At 42.1% G+C, this 16145-nt stretch overlaps 1 protein-coding gene across 5 annotated transcripts in view; it reads left to right on the forward strand.

The window, feature by feature from the left end:
- Positions 1–16145, forward strand: part of NR3C2 (nuclear receptor subfamily 3 group C member 2) — a 201373-nt gene that overhangs the window by 172504 nt on the left and 12724 nt on the right. For all 5 annotated transcript variants that reach the window (XM_035547923.1, XM_050710352.1, XM_035547929.1 and 2 more), the window contains one exon: positions 12298–12428. In XM_035547923.1, the coding sequence (XP_035403816.1) occupies positions 12298–12428 (131 nt within the window). The remainder of the gene's footprint in view (positions 1–12297; positions 12429–16145) is intronic.

A 16145-nucleotide genomic window follows, 5' to 3' on the forward strand; every position in this document is an offset into this window, starting at 1 on the left:
CCTCTTTTCTTAAGGAAGGGAATGTTGGCATTTTGTGTTTGCGCAGGGCAAAAATCCTTGCTGATGGCATTGCTGGTGAATATTAAAGATCAGGCCATGCATCCTCTTTGGCATGTTGTACTGCAGCTTGTTGGTTTCTGCTGGTGTAAAGAAACCAGACCTGCTATGTGATGCTGAAGGTCTGCTGCAGTTCTTTATGCTTCTTTCAATTTGAGGTTTTACACAGTCTCTTTGTAGAATTCTAAATTCTTGAGGTCTTTTGAAGAAGGGATTCAAGCTCCAAAATATTTTACTATTTTTAAGAAATCTATTCAAATTGTCATATTACCATTCCAGCCTTATCTACCTGTAAAATGGCAATGATATGGAATAATGTGAAAGGGTTCAGTAATACTGAGACATCATGATGAGACATTGTTGTATGTTGAAGAAAAGTATGGCATCAATATTTCAACAGTATTTTGCAAATGCACTGAATGACTAATGTTGTGTTTTCTTACTCCTTTGATTTTCTTGGTTTGTCATTTGCAGCACCAAGAGTAAGTCATAGGTGCATAAGCATACAGGTTTTGAATTTTCTAGCCATTTTACTTTGTTCTAACTGTCGTAATATTTTTACAGATTTTTACATTTCTCAAGGACTTGAGTTCTTGCCTGATTAAAAATAGCACTAGGCACTGCATAAAGTACCCAAAATTATTAAAGTGAACTTGAAAAACCAAGTCTAAAAACTGAGGAGAGTTTTCATGAACATTTAGATCAGCAGTGTCTTTTCCCCCAAGCCTCATCTCTGAAATTACTGTATTGTGTCATATGCAGTTCAGTCCCTTACAGTAAAAAGTTTTCAGCAGAGGCAGCAGTTTATTGAATGTTACAGACAAAACGTGAAGAGGAGGGTATACCGATTTACGTATTGGATGGTGGTTTTAACTGATAAAGAAAAACTTAAGGTTATGGATTATGAAGTAAGAAGTGGCTGTTGTTCCTTTTATTATTGCCATTTTGGGCAATTGTAGCGCTACTGGCTACTTTTCTAGGTTGTAGTGTGGTATCAAAGGCATTTTCATTGTAAAATTAAAACATCTCCTTCAGATATTTTTAAATAACCTAATGTATGTAACCCAGCCTTATGTACGTAATGCGGTTTAACAAACTAACAGAGGTTATTACAAAATAATATAAATCCTTCCTTTAAAGCACAAAATTTAGCTTTCTATAAAAATGTATTTTTTCAAGGTTCTTTCATGCTATGCCTTTGGTAATTCCTCCAACTGTGAAGTTTAAAAATTTAGAAGCAGAGAGAGGTTGATACTAGCAATAGAGGAAAAATAGAGAATATATTTTTCAAATGAGAACATTGATGTATAGCAAATGAGGTAGAGAGAGGTAGAAAAACAGCTTCAGGATGTGGGGATGTCTGTGAAGATTCAGTTCTGACGTTGTCTTGGGATGTGGATGGGCAGAGGATTTTGTGATGTTGAAGGAAGTCATAAAATTAAAGTAAGAGTGAAGATGTTGCATGGCTGAATAGATAAGATTTTATTTAAAATCTGCATTTATTAATTATGCATATTTTATTAGTAAAGAGCATGTTCATTGCATTTTCATTATGTTCTTAGTATTCTCTCATAATATATTTGTGGAAGCTGAGACCATTAGGGTATTGTGTTGCGTAATGAAGTGCGAGGAGACAGCTGCCTCTGTGTGACCTTTCCGTGCCAAAGCCTATGAGTCTTTCAGGTATTCTGATTTCTATAGTAACACCAGGAAAAATCAATGTAATAAAAAAAGCCGAATATTTAAGAACAACAGTTTTTTAACCTTATGTACCTCCAGGAGGATGACTCTTTAGATCTTCTGTGTGAGTTGATAAAGCCAGTAAGTAACTTTCATTGTGTACAAGGTGACTTTTTCCCATTCCCATTTTGCAGGATGATGCCTGTTAACCCTAATTGTACTGGTTTGGGTCTCTTTTGCGATCTGTTAAACCCGTCTAAATTTAGGTAGATATTTGTCATTTTTTCAATCTAGCAGTCTCCAAATCCCTCATTTTTAATTAGTATTGCTGCAGTGATTGTTGGTATGAGTTGTCAATGTTCATTCTTTGCTAATAAAGTGTATGTGTGATTGTTGATCTTGTTGAAAGGTCAGCAAGCACTCCTTGATACTCTGTTTTTTGCTTTTACATATTATTTTGAAGAGGAGTCCTGCATTTATACAATCTAAACTGTCAGTGCAGTGAGATGTGGATATCTTTATCAGTAATTTTTATATATACATTGTCGGTTTTATTTACTTTCTTGTAAAGTTCAGCTCAGTTTCCACCCAGAGATGTATATTGGAGGATTTGATTCTGTATACACCCTAAAATGCTGCAGACAGACAGAAATTTGAAAAACTACTGTCATACCTGTTACTGATAGATGTAACATGCTTCAGCTTGTTTTTTCAAAAGTCTCACTTTGCCTCAGCTAGTTTTTTAGTCTCACTCTGCTTTTTATTTGTAAACAGGTCAATGGTTGGGTAGAGCAGTAAATGCAGCCTCATTGTATAACTGTGTAAAAGCTTTGCCCTTAATGCCATTATCTAATCAATTCTTAAATTTTTAGAGTGCTTAGACATCAGTGGATGAGAAGCTTCTGATTTTAGTTAAAGCCATGAAACTATAAAGGAAAACAGGAGATAAGGTGGTTTTAAGGAGATCTCTAACAATTAAAAAATTGTCAGATGAAAGGTCCTTCTAGCCCAATTTCTCAATCTCTAAAACAGACAGTTGCAAAGAAAATGCGAGATCAGGACAAGGATAAAATGATAATTCTTCATTTGCCTGTTCCAGCAGTCAGCGATTTAGGTACTTCCTGAATGGGAGATTGCATTTGGACAGTTGTGCTTAATAAGCCTTCTGTATCTTTCTTCTGTGAATTTGCCTCATACCTTTTTGAATACATTTATAATCCTGACATCTAAAACGTTCTGTGGCAATCACTTCTGCAATTTAATTATGCATATTTGTTTGTTGGAGATGTTTCTAAAGCAGATACCTGATAATTTAACGGAGTACCACTTCATTCTTGTTTTTGTAGAAATAGTGGATATATTCCTTTTCATCCTGTGTATGCTATTTATCGTTTATAGATCTCTGTCAAGTCCTGTTAGTTCTTCTGTGAGCTGAAGAATCAGCTAGTCAATTTAATCTCCCCTTGTGAGTCAGTTGTTTGCTACCTCTGGCCATCCTCATCTTCTTCCTCAGTACTTATGCTGTATTAATTTTAGGAACAGACCAGAATAACATGTCGTGTTCAGAATGCAGTGGATTTATGCAGTGGTGAGATTTTGATTTCTGTCTTGCTCTTGATTCTTCTTCTCTCACCCTTTGCTGTTTCTTTTCTTTATTCTTTTTTTTTTTTTGTCCACTAATAAACACAGAGCAAGCATTTTCAAAGAACAGAAACCCAAAAAACCTGTTCCAAATTATACCTGGGTCTCCTTATTGTGTGATGTTTGTTAATTTAGAGTCAATTATTCTTTATGTATAGTGAGAGATGATTATACTGTCTGCATTGTCTTGCAATTAGTGATTTTCACCTTCCATTTTGTCAGCCAGCCAAGTTTTGCTAGATTTTTCTGCACTTCATCACAGGCAGCTCCCAAATGCATTGTCTGGAGTCATCAGCAAACTCTGCCACTTCCACAGGTCTGATTTTTTTCAGATGATGTGTGAGTACAGTTCTCAGCAGAGCCCCAGTGCAGAGCTCTGTGAGACTTGCCTGGTACCCTCCATCACCTGTGAGAAATGTCCTTTTATTATTACCCTTTGCCTCCTATTTTTAAGCTGCTAATAATCCATGAAGAGCCCTCCCCCTTATCTCTAAGCTCTCTTTAAGAGCCTTCAGGAGATCTTTTTAACAGCTTTAAAATCCACCTCTGCCGTGACTGCGTCCCCACTCACCTCCTGCTGCAGTGCGCGGTGTGCCGGAGGACCGAGACCCGTCGTTACCCATGCCGGCACACCAACAGACAGCACTGCAGCCCGTGCCCCAGCTGCGTGCCCCAGTTTCCTTTGTGTGGAAACCAGGGCAGAGGAGAGGAGGAGCAGAGGGTTGGTGTTTGCTTAGGTCTCACCCCATACGGACGTGGGATGCAGCTAGACCTGGCGTGTGCGAAGCATTCCCGTCAAGCAGGTGTTGCCTGCATCAACCAAAGCATCCTTGTGCTGTTGGCAGAGATTAGTGAGACGTGACCTCCCTTCGCCAAAGCTGCACTGACTTTCCTCCATTACAGTGTTTTTATTTACCTACTAGTGCCCCTCCTTCGGTCATTTTGCTGGATGCAGGAATGACACTTCCTAACCTTGAGTGCTCCCTCTCCACTCCAAGGTCCATTTTAAGACATCAGTCACATTTGTCACCTTGTACGCCTTTTATAAGGGCAATTTAAGCAATAAGCTGTGCATCGCAGTTAGTAGTTCAGCAATTCCATATTTAAGTTACTTTACAGCTTGTGGATGGATGCCATCTTGTCTTGGTGATTTATTACTATTCATTTTACTGTGTTTTTTTTCTAAGCCTTGTTCCGCTCATGCTTCGATCTGAAACTAGTTCTCACACTCCCTTGCTGAAAAGGGAGACTGGGGCAGAGCCTTCCTGGACTCCTGTATGGAGAACACTGATGCAAAGGTCTTACTTAACTTTTCTGCTATGGCCTGATCTTTCTCAAAACACTTCTTTTTCATCTGATCATCTGTTGGCCCCGTGGATGCCCTGGCAGGTTTCCAGCTTGTGATGTGTTCGAAAGGGTTTGGTTATTCGTTTTTATGACTTTAGCATGAAGACTTGCCCAGTGATTTTACATGTAACTTGGCATAATTATGCTCGCTCTCTGTCTTGTCTCAGCATGACTTCAGGACATCCACAGGGCTTTTGGGAGGGTGTCTTTTCAGTTCCCTTAAGGTCCTTGGCACGAAGGGTTAGGATAGAGAAGAGGTTTGTCCCTTTCAAGTCTCTGTTTGAACATGATGCCACTTTAATCTTTCTGCAGGTTGGTGAGTTGCTTGGTGGCATCTCTAAATGCCTTTCGTATTCATAGTGCTTCCCTTCATCATTCCCCTGGTAGAGTTAAATATTTATCTTCCAGATGAAAAGGCAAATTAGGAAGTAGTTTCTGCAAACTGGTATGAGAGGAAGGCATGCCTTGGCTGACTTCTAGAAAACACCAGGCTTTGCGTGACAGCTTGAACAAAGTCTTGATTTCTCAGATATTGTCGGTACAAGAAGAGAACTGCTGCTGCATGTGGAATAGAGCAGTATTTATGCTGACGAACCACTGCAAGTGACAATGAGCCCTTGCATAATGGATGTATGAAATGATACCAGTGGGTACCATTTCTAGCTAACGATAACTTTCTCTGATGAACTTTAAAAGTATTTATTGTCATGTGTATGTTATCATTGCTTGTTATTGAATGTGGTTTTGAAAAAGCATTTTGGTAAAGGCATAATTATGTATTTTCTCATTTAAACTGTGATTTGTCTCTTTCAGAAGGCAAATGCAAACCAAAAGAGAGTATTTGGTATCAGCGTTCTATTAACTGCATAATTAACTGTTAATTGCAGCTGATACTTGAGGCTTTTTTTGCTGTTAATGTGTTTGGAATTGTAGGGTTACATAACTGGGTGATTATTAAGTTTGATTTTAACACAAGTTTTCTGTTATTGATTGGAGCTGAGGCTCTTCCTTTGCAATAATTACCCACTAAGCTGTTGCCAGCTCCTTGGCTGATAGGCACAGAGCAGGGGAACACTTAGCTAAACCTTTAAAGCAGCTCTGACTCCTTTGTATCGGTTACCTGGGGTTATATTCTCCAGGAGCACCAGGAGGAGTTTCTCAGCAGAAAACTTTGATTTTCAGCATTGGCTCCTTTAAGTTCAGTGTAAAAACTGGCAAGTTTGTATTCCTGGCCGGCTATGTCTGTAGAGCTGTCTTCATGTGAAGTGACCTTCCTTGTCCACCAGCATTCAGCATTGTTCCTCCTCAGGTAGGGCATGGCAGAGGGATTTGGGGCAGTGGGAGGGGCTGAGATGACATTTGGTGGCAGGTCTTGCAGCTTACATTTATCCATGGCCAGTTTAGCCGACTGCAGGGTAAGAGCTGAACTCTTACAGCCAGGGGAGAGTGTCGGCTGCCTTCTTGGTCAGAGGGGGAGGCCACTGACAGTACCTAAGTTGGGGTGTTTTATTTTTGTTGGCTCACTGGCAAGTTAAAAGAAAAATGGGCACAACCCAAATTTCTGTGCAGTTGAAACTGATGACAAAACATTAATTTTAAGAGGATTGGTTGCCTGCTTTAGCTGTTAATGCAAGGTAACATATCTTTTCCTTCCTGGTGGCTCTAAAGCTGTATGGGTTGAAGGCAGGATGTTGAAGGGAGTGTTTTCATCTCTTTCTGCTGTGGCTTGCAGAGTGAGCAAAGGCTAGAAAGTGCTGAATAAGAAATAAGTGCTGAATGAAAAGTCATGATTGAATTTTGTCTGAATTCTGCATGTATTTTGGCTTGGATTTTGATCAGTGCAATAACTTAGTGATGCTGCTCCAGCACTGCTGACTTTGGTTGCATTTATAATGGCTTCAAGATGGGAAACAGGTGTCTGGGCATAGTCCACTGAGCAGAATGATGCACAGCGTGCTTGCCAGTGTCGCCGTACACAAGGCAGTGCAGTGATTGCCCCTTTGCATGGAAGAATAGGTTCATTTTGTGCTAGGTAGTATCATTGTGTTTCCACTGATTCTCATGATGGAGTTGTTGAAGTAAAATAGTCCATCAAGAAAGAATAAGTTGCTGTTAGAATACTATGTTTCTGCCTTTCTTACCGCAAGAATTTCCAAACATTTTCCAAACAAGGGAACCCCTCCAAAAGCAGGTAAGATAATTCAGTCCAAGGGCTTTTCTAATTAGGTGGCTCGAGCAGCTGAACAAGGGACTCTGTGAGACTATGTCCCTGGTCTTTTTCCCATTTATCTGCAGTTTGCCTGCCTTGCCAGGAGGGTGTCTTATGATGTTTCACTCCTCTCTCTGCCAAGTTCAAACTGACCCTGTCTGGCATGGTGGAAAGCATACCTTGCTTTCTGATGTTTCCAAACTTGTTTTGACCTTCAGGCCTTTGGCAGGTTTTCTTCTTGGGTTTGTTTTGTTTGTTTGTTTGCTTGCTTTTGTTACAGTATAATGTGCTGTCTGGATTTTCCTGAAACTATTTTAGATGATGGACAAGTTTCCAATGAGTACATTTTAGTCTAGCAAAGGAAAGGCTCTTGATTATAAAATTGGAAACAGTTCCTACAGGGAAAAAATGTAAAATCAGGAAGCACAAAGTGATCTTTGACATCAGGCTTTTGCTACAAGCATTACTAGGTCTTTTCCTAAGTCTTTTGTGAGCAGCAGAGGCCAAGGGACTAGCTCAGCCTGCATGTTTGTTCCTTTGAGGTGCTGTGAAAGGGGGATGTCTTTGCCCAGTTTTTCTCAGCATTATCAGCATGCCACTTGAGTACTGATGAATCTTCAAAATACCCTCCACAGCTTTCTTTGCTTCCCTGACTGGGAAGATGTGCAGTGGTTTTGAATAGAGTCTGTGAGAAAGTAAATAAAGCATGATTTCGTTTGGTTTGGGGCTGAGTTTTGCTTTTTTAGTGAGTATTCCTTGATGTGGGGGTTCTTCTATTTGGTTACAGTTAGTAGAGTTAGTTTCCCTCTTCAATGAGATTTACAATACTCATCTTTATGATGACTTCATAAATTATAAGTTATTTATTCATAACAAGTTCTAGCTGTACAGCGTGCCTGTAGTTTCACAGGTCTTGGTGTGGTTGTTGGGTTTCTGTGAAGGTCGCATAAAGACATTAATGAGATATATGGCTGGTTTGGTATTTAGGATGCCTTAAATAAATCATTTTCTCCTCCTTCCCAGCATGACTGCTCAAGGCCAGTGTCTCCATTGTAGTCGGGTGGCTCATCCTGAGGCAGTCTGGGGCATCGGTCCCATTTGTGTCAGCTGCTCACCCATTCACTTGCCCCTGTGCAAAAGTGCAGCTGTTTGCATGGAGCAGGGCTCAGAAGCAGCTGCTGGGTTCATTTGCCGTGTTCTCATTCACGTGTTCAGCTCTCTGTGGGTAGATGAAGATGAACTGGGCTTAGGTTTTGGGCTAGTACCATGGAAGTTGGTTCCTGCGCAGCTTGCCTACAGGAGGAAGGTAGGAGATCTCGAGTCATCATGGGATGGAGAGCAGCCGATCTGGGAGAAGAGGGGATGTACAGATGGCATGGGGTTAGGAAGAGATCGCAGATGAAGTGGATAGGGAGAAGGCAAACTCTTTAATAGAAATCAAAATGGCATGGGGGAAGTACCTGGGACTTTCTTCTTAGGAGCATTTGCTGCAGTTCATTGGGAGAAACCCAACAACAGCAACAATCTCCCTCTTCCTGCCAAGGCATTGGCAATGGAGGGTTTCTCCCGCTGAGGCACCTTCCTCATCTTCCTCCAGTGGAAAGGAAGGAAAAGAAGCTGCCTTCCCATTCCAGCGGGGACGTGGTGAGCCATTTTGTGACCGGTTAATACAGGGTATTCGTGACCAAGGAGGCTCTGCACAAGCAGACTGAGGTAGGGCAAAGCAGTGGATGAGGGGAGTTGCTGTGGTTGTGTGCGGCCGCTCTCGCTGCCCCCAGTGCTGAGGCCATGGGAGAGGTCAGGCAGGATGCAATCCAGGCATTACATTAAGCCTGTAAGGAGACACTCGGGGAACTTAAGATGGATTAACTTAAGGTGTAAAGTTTAAATCATATTATTATGAAGGAGGATTAAGCTAAACTGAGCTAATGACACCACTTCTGAATGAGTATCCACACAGCGGATTCAGAGCTTTGGCTCCACGCCTTTTATTACTTAAATGTACTTACCTTCTTGAATGTCCCCATAAAGATACATGCCCCTGTATTCCAGGCGTTCACATGCTCCATTTTCTGAGAGTAAATATGCTGTGTCAGAGGTAAATCTGTGTTTTGTTTTGTTTTTTCCCTTAACTAAATAAATATGTATTATTTTAGAAATAGGGCAATATAGGATTATGCTTCACGTTCTCCCCAGAGCTGTAAGGGCATTTGCGGAGACTTGGTGGTATTTATTCTTAGATAAGGCCTTCAGTAAGGAAGAAATAACTTTGCTCATATTATGTCAATGTGTCCTGATTTCTGTGTCCTTCATCTCTCTTAATATATGAGCTGTTTCTGGGCTGTATGTTGTTGTTAGCCTCATGGTATTGGGTTATCTGATGTTAGCATCCACATTTTCCAAAAGCTCTACACCCTCTTGTTTTACGTTGTGTGGATTAAAATCTAATGCAAAGTTAAATACTGTAAAGTCCCACAAAATGCTTATCTGACGTTAAACAGTCATAAACTGACATAATTTGTAGTTAGTAATAACTTGTAAATAAGTAATAAATCAACTAAATTGATTTTCAGGAAGGAAACTGACTTGAAATTTTACAGCTTTGATGTATGCTAAATAAACTGCTTAGTAACTAGTTCTGTGCATAATTTTCTCTCTCTACAAAAAATACCATCAGGTCTTCCTTGAGGGTAGACTAGAGAGATCAATATTTGCAAGTAGATAAAGGACTAAACATTTAAAAGACAAACAAAAAAGCACCCAAACACATAAAAACTGACTTTTACCAGAATTCTTCTGTTTAAGCACTCATTGCCCATAAAAGCAAAACAAATACAAAGAAAAACATCAGTGATCAAATGTAAAATGTCACAAAACATGCAGTGCAAGGTAAAAAAAAAAAAAAAAAAAAAAAAAAAAAGGTTTGAGTCAGGAGACTTCTAGGTTAGCTGTCACAGAGAGTGTTTTGCCTCGCTGTTTAGTGAAAGCATGAGAAACCTGAGACAAAACCTCAAAATGTTTCATTTTATTTGCTGTGTGGCTTGTGGTATCAGCTGAAAGCTCTGGTGCTTCCCGTGTCTGTGGAGGTCAAACGGGGGCAGAGGGTGGTGGGAGCTGCTTCGTGTTCTGAGGCCGGAGAAGCTGTCTTCTGTGCCTGGGAAAGTAACGGTGGTTGTTGTCTTGAATCCTGCTAGTCCTTAGGCTTCTGAAGTGTAAATTCATCCATATTTATAAAATACAAATGTCCCTATGGCATTTGCCTTTCAGCCTCACTGTGCATCCTTTGGAGCCTCGCAGGAGAGGTCAGTCAGGAGCCACGCGTATCAGTGTCCTAGAGCTGGATTTGGTTGTTCTGAGCAGAGGGAGGGGAGCAGAAGCAAGGAGATCACTCTCTGGGGTCTTTCAGGGTCTCACTGTGTGTTAACAGTGTTAAGAGTGCGAGTGGCATCTGTAAGCCCTCTGCAGCAGCAGCGGGGGCTTTTCTCCTTGTGCCTCAGTGGAACCAGCAGCGGATGCTCCTCTTCTGAAACTGAGGGCCAAGTGGTATTTCAGTCAACATTCAAAGGCTATTTTCTTCTATTTGTTTTCTTCCCTGCAGTCTATGATGCACAATAAAAATAAATAAACATGGCATTTACTACTACTATTAAAAAAAAAAAAAAAAAAAAGCTGGAAGTTCTTACTCCCAAGACGAGGGTGGAGCGGGGGAAAAGTGTAGAGCCCATATAACAATGGGGAGTCCGTTTTATTAGTATTGAGGAGGAAAATAAAATCTGCTCTGGCAGTAGTGAAATAAAACACCAGGAAGATTACGTAAGTCTTTGTTTGCACACAGTATGATTCTTCTCTTTCACCAGCCAATTTGTGTATTTGAAAAGCCAGTTGCTTGGTTAAAATAATTAGCTGAACTTCATCCAGTTCCTCAATTGTGTGAAAAAAATGTTTGCAGAAATACAGACAATTGTTGTTGAGCAATTAAAATAATAAAAAAAAGTAGTGGTCACTGAGCAATTATAGCACCTCATCTAAATACCCACATGTATATCTTGCTTTCAGAATGACACTGGCAATTCTCAGTGACTCTTTGCTTTAACTCTTGTGGTTTGGGATAGCATATTTAAAAGTAACAAATTCTGCCTGAAATTTGTGGTGGATAGGTTGGGCTGGAGCTGCCTGTGAGAAGAGTTAAGAGCTGAAGCTAAATGTATCAAAGTATACTGAAAGAAAAAAAAAGTAAACTGAATACAAGTCATGCACCCTCATTATTTTATGATGTGACATGTAGAAACCTGTACTAATGGCCAAGATCATCTTATTATATACTCCTTCATTCATACTCAGATGATTATTTTGGAAAAATCGTACACAATTTTTATTGCATTTCAGTGTTTGAATATGAGACTATTGCAATAATTTGTCTAATAATTCCCTCAAGGAGGTCCAGGGTAGTGCATTAACAAAAACTTCAGTGGCTGGAAAATCATTTCTCCTTGTTCCTGCATGTTTGTCCTTGCAGCTAGACCTCATGTATTTTCGGGCAAAATAGTAATCAGAGATTTTGAACAGAGGTTTCTCGGGAAGGATTGTGAGAGTGCTGCTGGCTGATGCACTGGTCATCCCAATAGCTTTTGACTTCAGCCTCCTCGGTGGATATGAAGGCAGTAATGTCATGCGTTGTTCTTCGCTTTTGCTAAAACGCTTCCCCATTTTCCAGACCCACCCGCTGTATCTTTGCAGGACTGTCATTCAGGTAGATGAGAGTCGCACTGTTTGCTGGCACGGTGGCGACCTGGATCGCCAGGCTCTGCTGGCTGGCGGACCAGGCGTGCATCAGCCAGTGGAGCCCTTTACCATGGGTTCTCAGCGCAGCTTTCTGCATCCTTGGTGGCTGTGGCTGAGGCTGTCAGCCCTCCTCCACCACCCTCCTCCCCCAGTTCATCTCCCCACCAGACACTTCCAACACCCGTTTCCACCCATATGTGGACAGATCTGAGGTGTTTCATCAAAAACGAGCGCAGGTTCCCGTGTTGCACTGGCTCTGACCCCGCTAGCAGGCTCATCTCCATGTGCCAGAGCAGAGCTGAGCAAAGGCTGGCACTTCCAGCACACCGTAGCCACGTGCAGTGGCGTTTTCCGCCAGTGCGGGAGCAGGCGGCTCCCTGGGGCTGGCGCGACTCCAGCTGTGTCCCCAGCTCCCTTACCTGACCTGACCTGAACTTTGTGCCTGCAGTTTGTCTTGCTGACCTCCGTGACCAGTGCTTGGTTTCCAGGTCACGTCTCTCTTTCCTAATGCTTGGGCTGCCGCGTACCCTTTTTGTCCTCACGTGTTTATCCTCTGGATTTTATATTTTTTCTCTCTGCAGGGAGCGGATGCGCCAGTCTGCTATGTTTGAGCTGTGCCAGGGGATGCACCAAATCAGTCTGCAGTTTGTTCGCTTGCAGCTCAGCTTTGAGGAGTACACCATAATGAAAGTTTTGCTGCTGCTGAGCACAGGTAAGTTAGATTCATAGTTACATGGGAATACTTGAAAATTTTCCAACTCACAAAGAGGTGCAGTGGTTTTAAATGGTATAACAAAAGAGCCAGATTGTTTCCAGCAGGGCTGCGGGAACAACCTGTGTATATGTCATAGGATTTACCAGCAGATCTCTCTATCCATTAGCATGGGAAGGGTCTTTGTACTTTGAATGTCTCATGTGGATTGGAAGGGCAAGAGTGGCAGGACAAAAGGCTTTGGCCCCCTTCTCTATATGGAAATGGCTCGATTCAGCCAGGTATACCAAGAAAATGCAACTGCTGCCTTGTCCTGCACTCTGGGGATTCAGGATAAGCCCTGACTCGACACTCAGAGCCACTGGTTTGGGTGACTTAACAGCACCTTCAAGATCAAAAGATGTACCGAATTGAGAGTGGTAAGCCCTTCTGTAGTGCTCTGAAAGTTTAATAAATGAGAGTGCACGCTTTATTTTTCTCTCGAGTGTCATGCTTTGAGGTTTTTTAAGATAGGAAATTACATCTCGGTGTTCATTACAGCACCATGTAGTAATTAGCAGATCATTTGATCTTCTCATGCTAAAAATACTGAAAAAATCCCAGTCCCAGTACAATTGTAGAAATACACAGGCAGTTTGTATGTTACTTTTCCATCAGTCTTGATGAAAAAGCCAGTTAGTGTAAACGAATTTTCTGTCCGTATAATCACGTTCCTTTTTTTTGTGGGATTCACTCAGTGCCATCACCACGAGATAACCTATCAGTCTGACTGATGGGCGTTCGTGATGTCACCTCAGTGAGCTCACTGGGCAAGAATTCCCCTGGGGGAGTGAGGCTGGATGTGGCCCTGAGCAGGGATGGGAAGAGCAGGAGATCAAAGGGGCTGCTGCCCTTACGCTTGCTTTCACTTGCAAGCTATCAGCAGCAGGAAGCAAGCCCAAGGGTGCCGTCAGCAGGGCCAGGGGATGTGCGGGCTGTGGCTGCACAGAGCAGCTCCCAGTTGGCGGTGAGCAGAGGCCAGCACACTCTCTGAGATCCTGTTGTCTTCTCCCACTGGGTTGTCACCCCACTGTCCGCCCCAGCAAGCTGACAGAAGAAACAAATCGCAGGCGACACTTGTCAGTGACGTTGGAGGGTGCACTGCTGGAAGGCTCTCGTTGCCAAAACCACTAAAGGACTCAAGAGTGGGTTGATGCAGCAGCCGATGCAGACACCCAGGAGTGTCCTGAAGCCCCAGCAGTGGCATGGGCACATTGGTTGCAGGCAGAGTTAGGTGCCTGTGAAGGGGTCTGTGGCATCCAGCCCAGATGAGTGGCAGCCCCTCCAGGCAAGGCAGTGGGACGGGCACTTTCTCCTCTCCGTCAGACCTCGCCCGTCCCACCCTGCCAGTAGCACTGCAGTTAAAGTGCTTGCCTTTGAAGGAGGACGTGAAGCTACAGTTCCCGTCCCGGCTGGAAGGGATTTGGATCCACTAACAGAAACCTCCTGGGGCTGTAAGTTTCTCGGGCTCGGCTGTCTGTCTCCCTCCCTCCCACTGAAGCCATTCCTGCTCCCCGGAGTGGGGCAGTGACTGCAGGGGAGAGATGGCACTGCAGGGCTGACCCCATGTCCCCCTGCTGACTCCATGTCCCCCTGCTGACACGGATCTTCTGGGACCTGACGGTCTTTCAGGAAGCAGCTAGCAGTGCTTACCTTGATGTGCTTGGGGGATTTAGCTCCCAAAACTTTCTTGAGAGCACATCTGGATTGGCGATGTGGCCCTGCTACTTCTTAACCAGCCCTAAAGGGGGAGAATATTTAGAAAGAGAGCCTAAAGGCATTCTAAAAATGTGGCATCCTTTCTTTAAGATAGGTATTTATTATTCTGCCCTCTTGAGAGTGTTAAGTAATGACTTTAGTTATTCTGTGAAATCTGCTAGGCAAGATCAGCCTTGCCAATTAACTTTGTCTAGCTGGTTCCCTTTGAAACACACACGATGGTCACTAGAAGACCTACTAAAAATAATTTGTTTGGGGAGAATCGGGATATTTATGTTGAGGGAGAGAAAGAGGGGAGAACAAAAGAGATTAAAGCAGTGATAAAACCCAGAAAGTGCCATGTGAAGAGCAGCAAACCTAGTTTCTAACGATTGCACCTTGATATAATGTTATGACAGAAAACACCAGGTTCGTTTTCATTTTTTATTGAGCCATGTGATGAGCAGAGTACAAGTTATTTTGAAACTTTCATGATGACCACATCAAGGAAGTTTCACTCCATTTACATGTGGAAGAAACCACACATTACAACTCAATTGTTTTCTTGCTTTCCACAGACCACAGATTTTGGGAACTTTCCAAAAGCATTGCTGCATTTAATAAGTAAAATCAGAAACACTGGGCAAACCTCCAGAATTTCATGTTTTGCTTGAGTTCTCTTTATTTGTGGTCTTTCTTTCTGTCTTAATAATCTGGCTGGGGTGACGGTATAATAATTTTCAGACAGAGCAGTAAGATGCGTAGTAGTAGACAAAGAGTGGCTGTAGGGCTGTAGCAGTCTTAAGCAGCATTTAGGAATACAGAATTGTGTTAAAGGAACTGTAAAGCCCATGCATTTTGTGTAAGGGCCACTGTATGCTCCAAGGGCTTTACTCATTTTGATTGATGTCTCTGTATTCATTTGGCTTTAACTGAATTGGCACATCTGTTTCAGACAGTTTCTTTTTTCTGTCAGCCGAGCGACTGAGATATTTGGCATCTCGAATTTAAAATTTAAACAGAAAAGAGCAAAGGCAGTGTTTACCAAGTGGTGGGCAGGTTGGAGCTGTTACCTCCTAGGCTTTTTCTAAAGATTCCTCCTTGTGCCCCTGTAGAGCACTTGGTGGTCGCAAGTCCTTGCTGCTCACGTGGTGGTAGAGCTCCTCCTTGTTTCCCATTGCTAAATTGCTCTGGTAGATACTGGTGACAGAAGACAACTGGTGCTTTTTCTTAAAGCCTCTCCATTTGAGCAATTTGGGTAGTTGTTACATGCTTATTATGTGATTACAGTGAGATAGAAGGCAGTCTACAGGATTTCGAAGAGAAGGGAATGGACGATCGAGACAATTTCTGTCAAGATGTTAAGTCAGAGTAAGCTAAATTGGAAGATCACCCCTTTTTCCTCTCCTTTTTTAATAAGTAACTTCCCATTCAGCTTACTCTGACGTAGCTTTCCAGTTCACGTAGAAAATAAGCTCACTCCTGTACAGTGTAGTATTTTATTTTATTTTCCTTCCTTGGACTAGAATTAAGAGACACAGAGTATAAAAATATTTGATGGTTAAGCAATATTCAACCAATACAGGTATTAAAACATCAGAACATTTTGTGTAATGTTATTAATAACCTCTTAAGGAGTTTCCTAGAGCCCTGATCCTATAAGCTATTCATCTTTTTTTGCAGAACCCCCTAGAGTGCAAGAGTATTTGCAGTCTGTAAAGAAACCATGTATTTGCTTTTGTAATTAGCGTTGCTGAAATCAGCTGTAGTAGAAAGTATCAAAACTCTAGTTTTAGCCCATTTGTGAAATGATTCATTTTTCAGATGTACACTTTGACAGGACACCAGAAATGCTTGTGTTAAAGGCTGCAAATGTGTGTCTGGTAAATCCCTGGGTCAGGATGCCTGTTTGGAAAATAGTCTTCTGTTTCACGCAGAATAATGACTCTGTTTGTTCTAGGTGTTATGCAGACGCTTACT

Source organism: Cygnus atratus, chromosome 4, assembly GCF_013377495.2.
Source record: "Cygnus atratus isolate AKBS03 ecotype Queensland, Australia chromosome 4, CAtr_DNAZoo_HiC_assembly, whole genome shotgun sequence".
Taxonomy (NCBI): domain Eukaryota; kingdom Metazoa; phylum Chordata; class Aves; order Anseriformes; family Anatidae; genus Cygnus; species Cygnus atratus.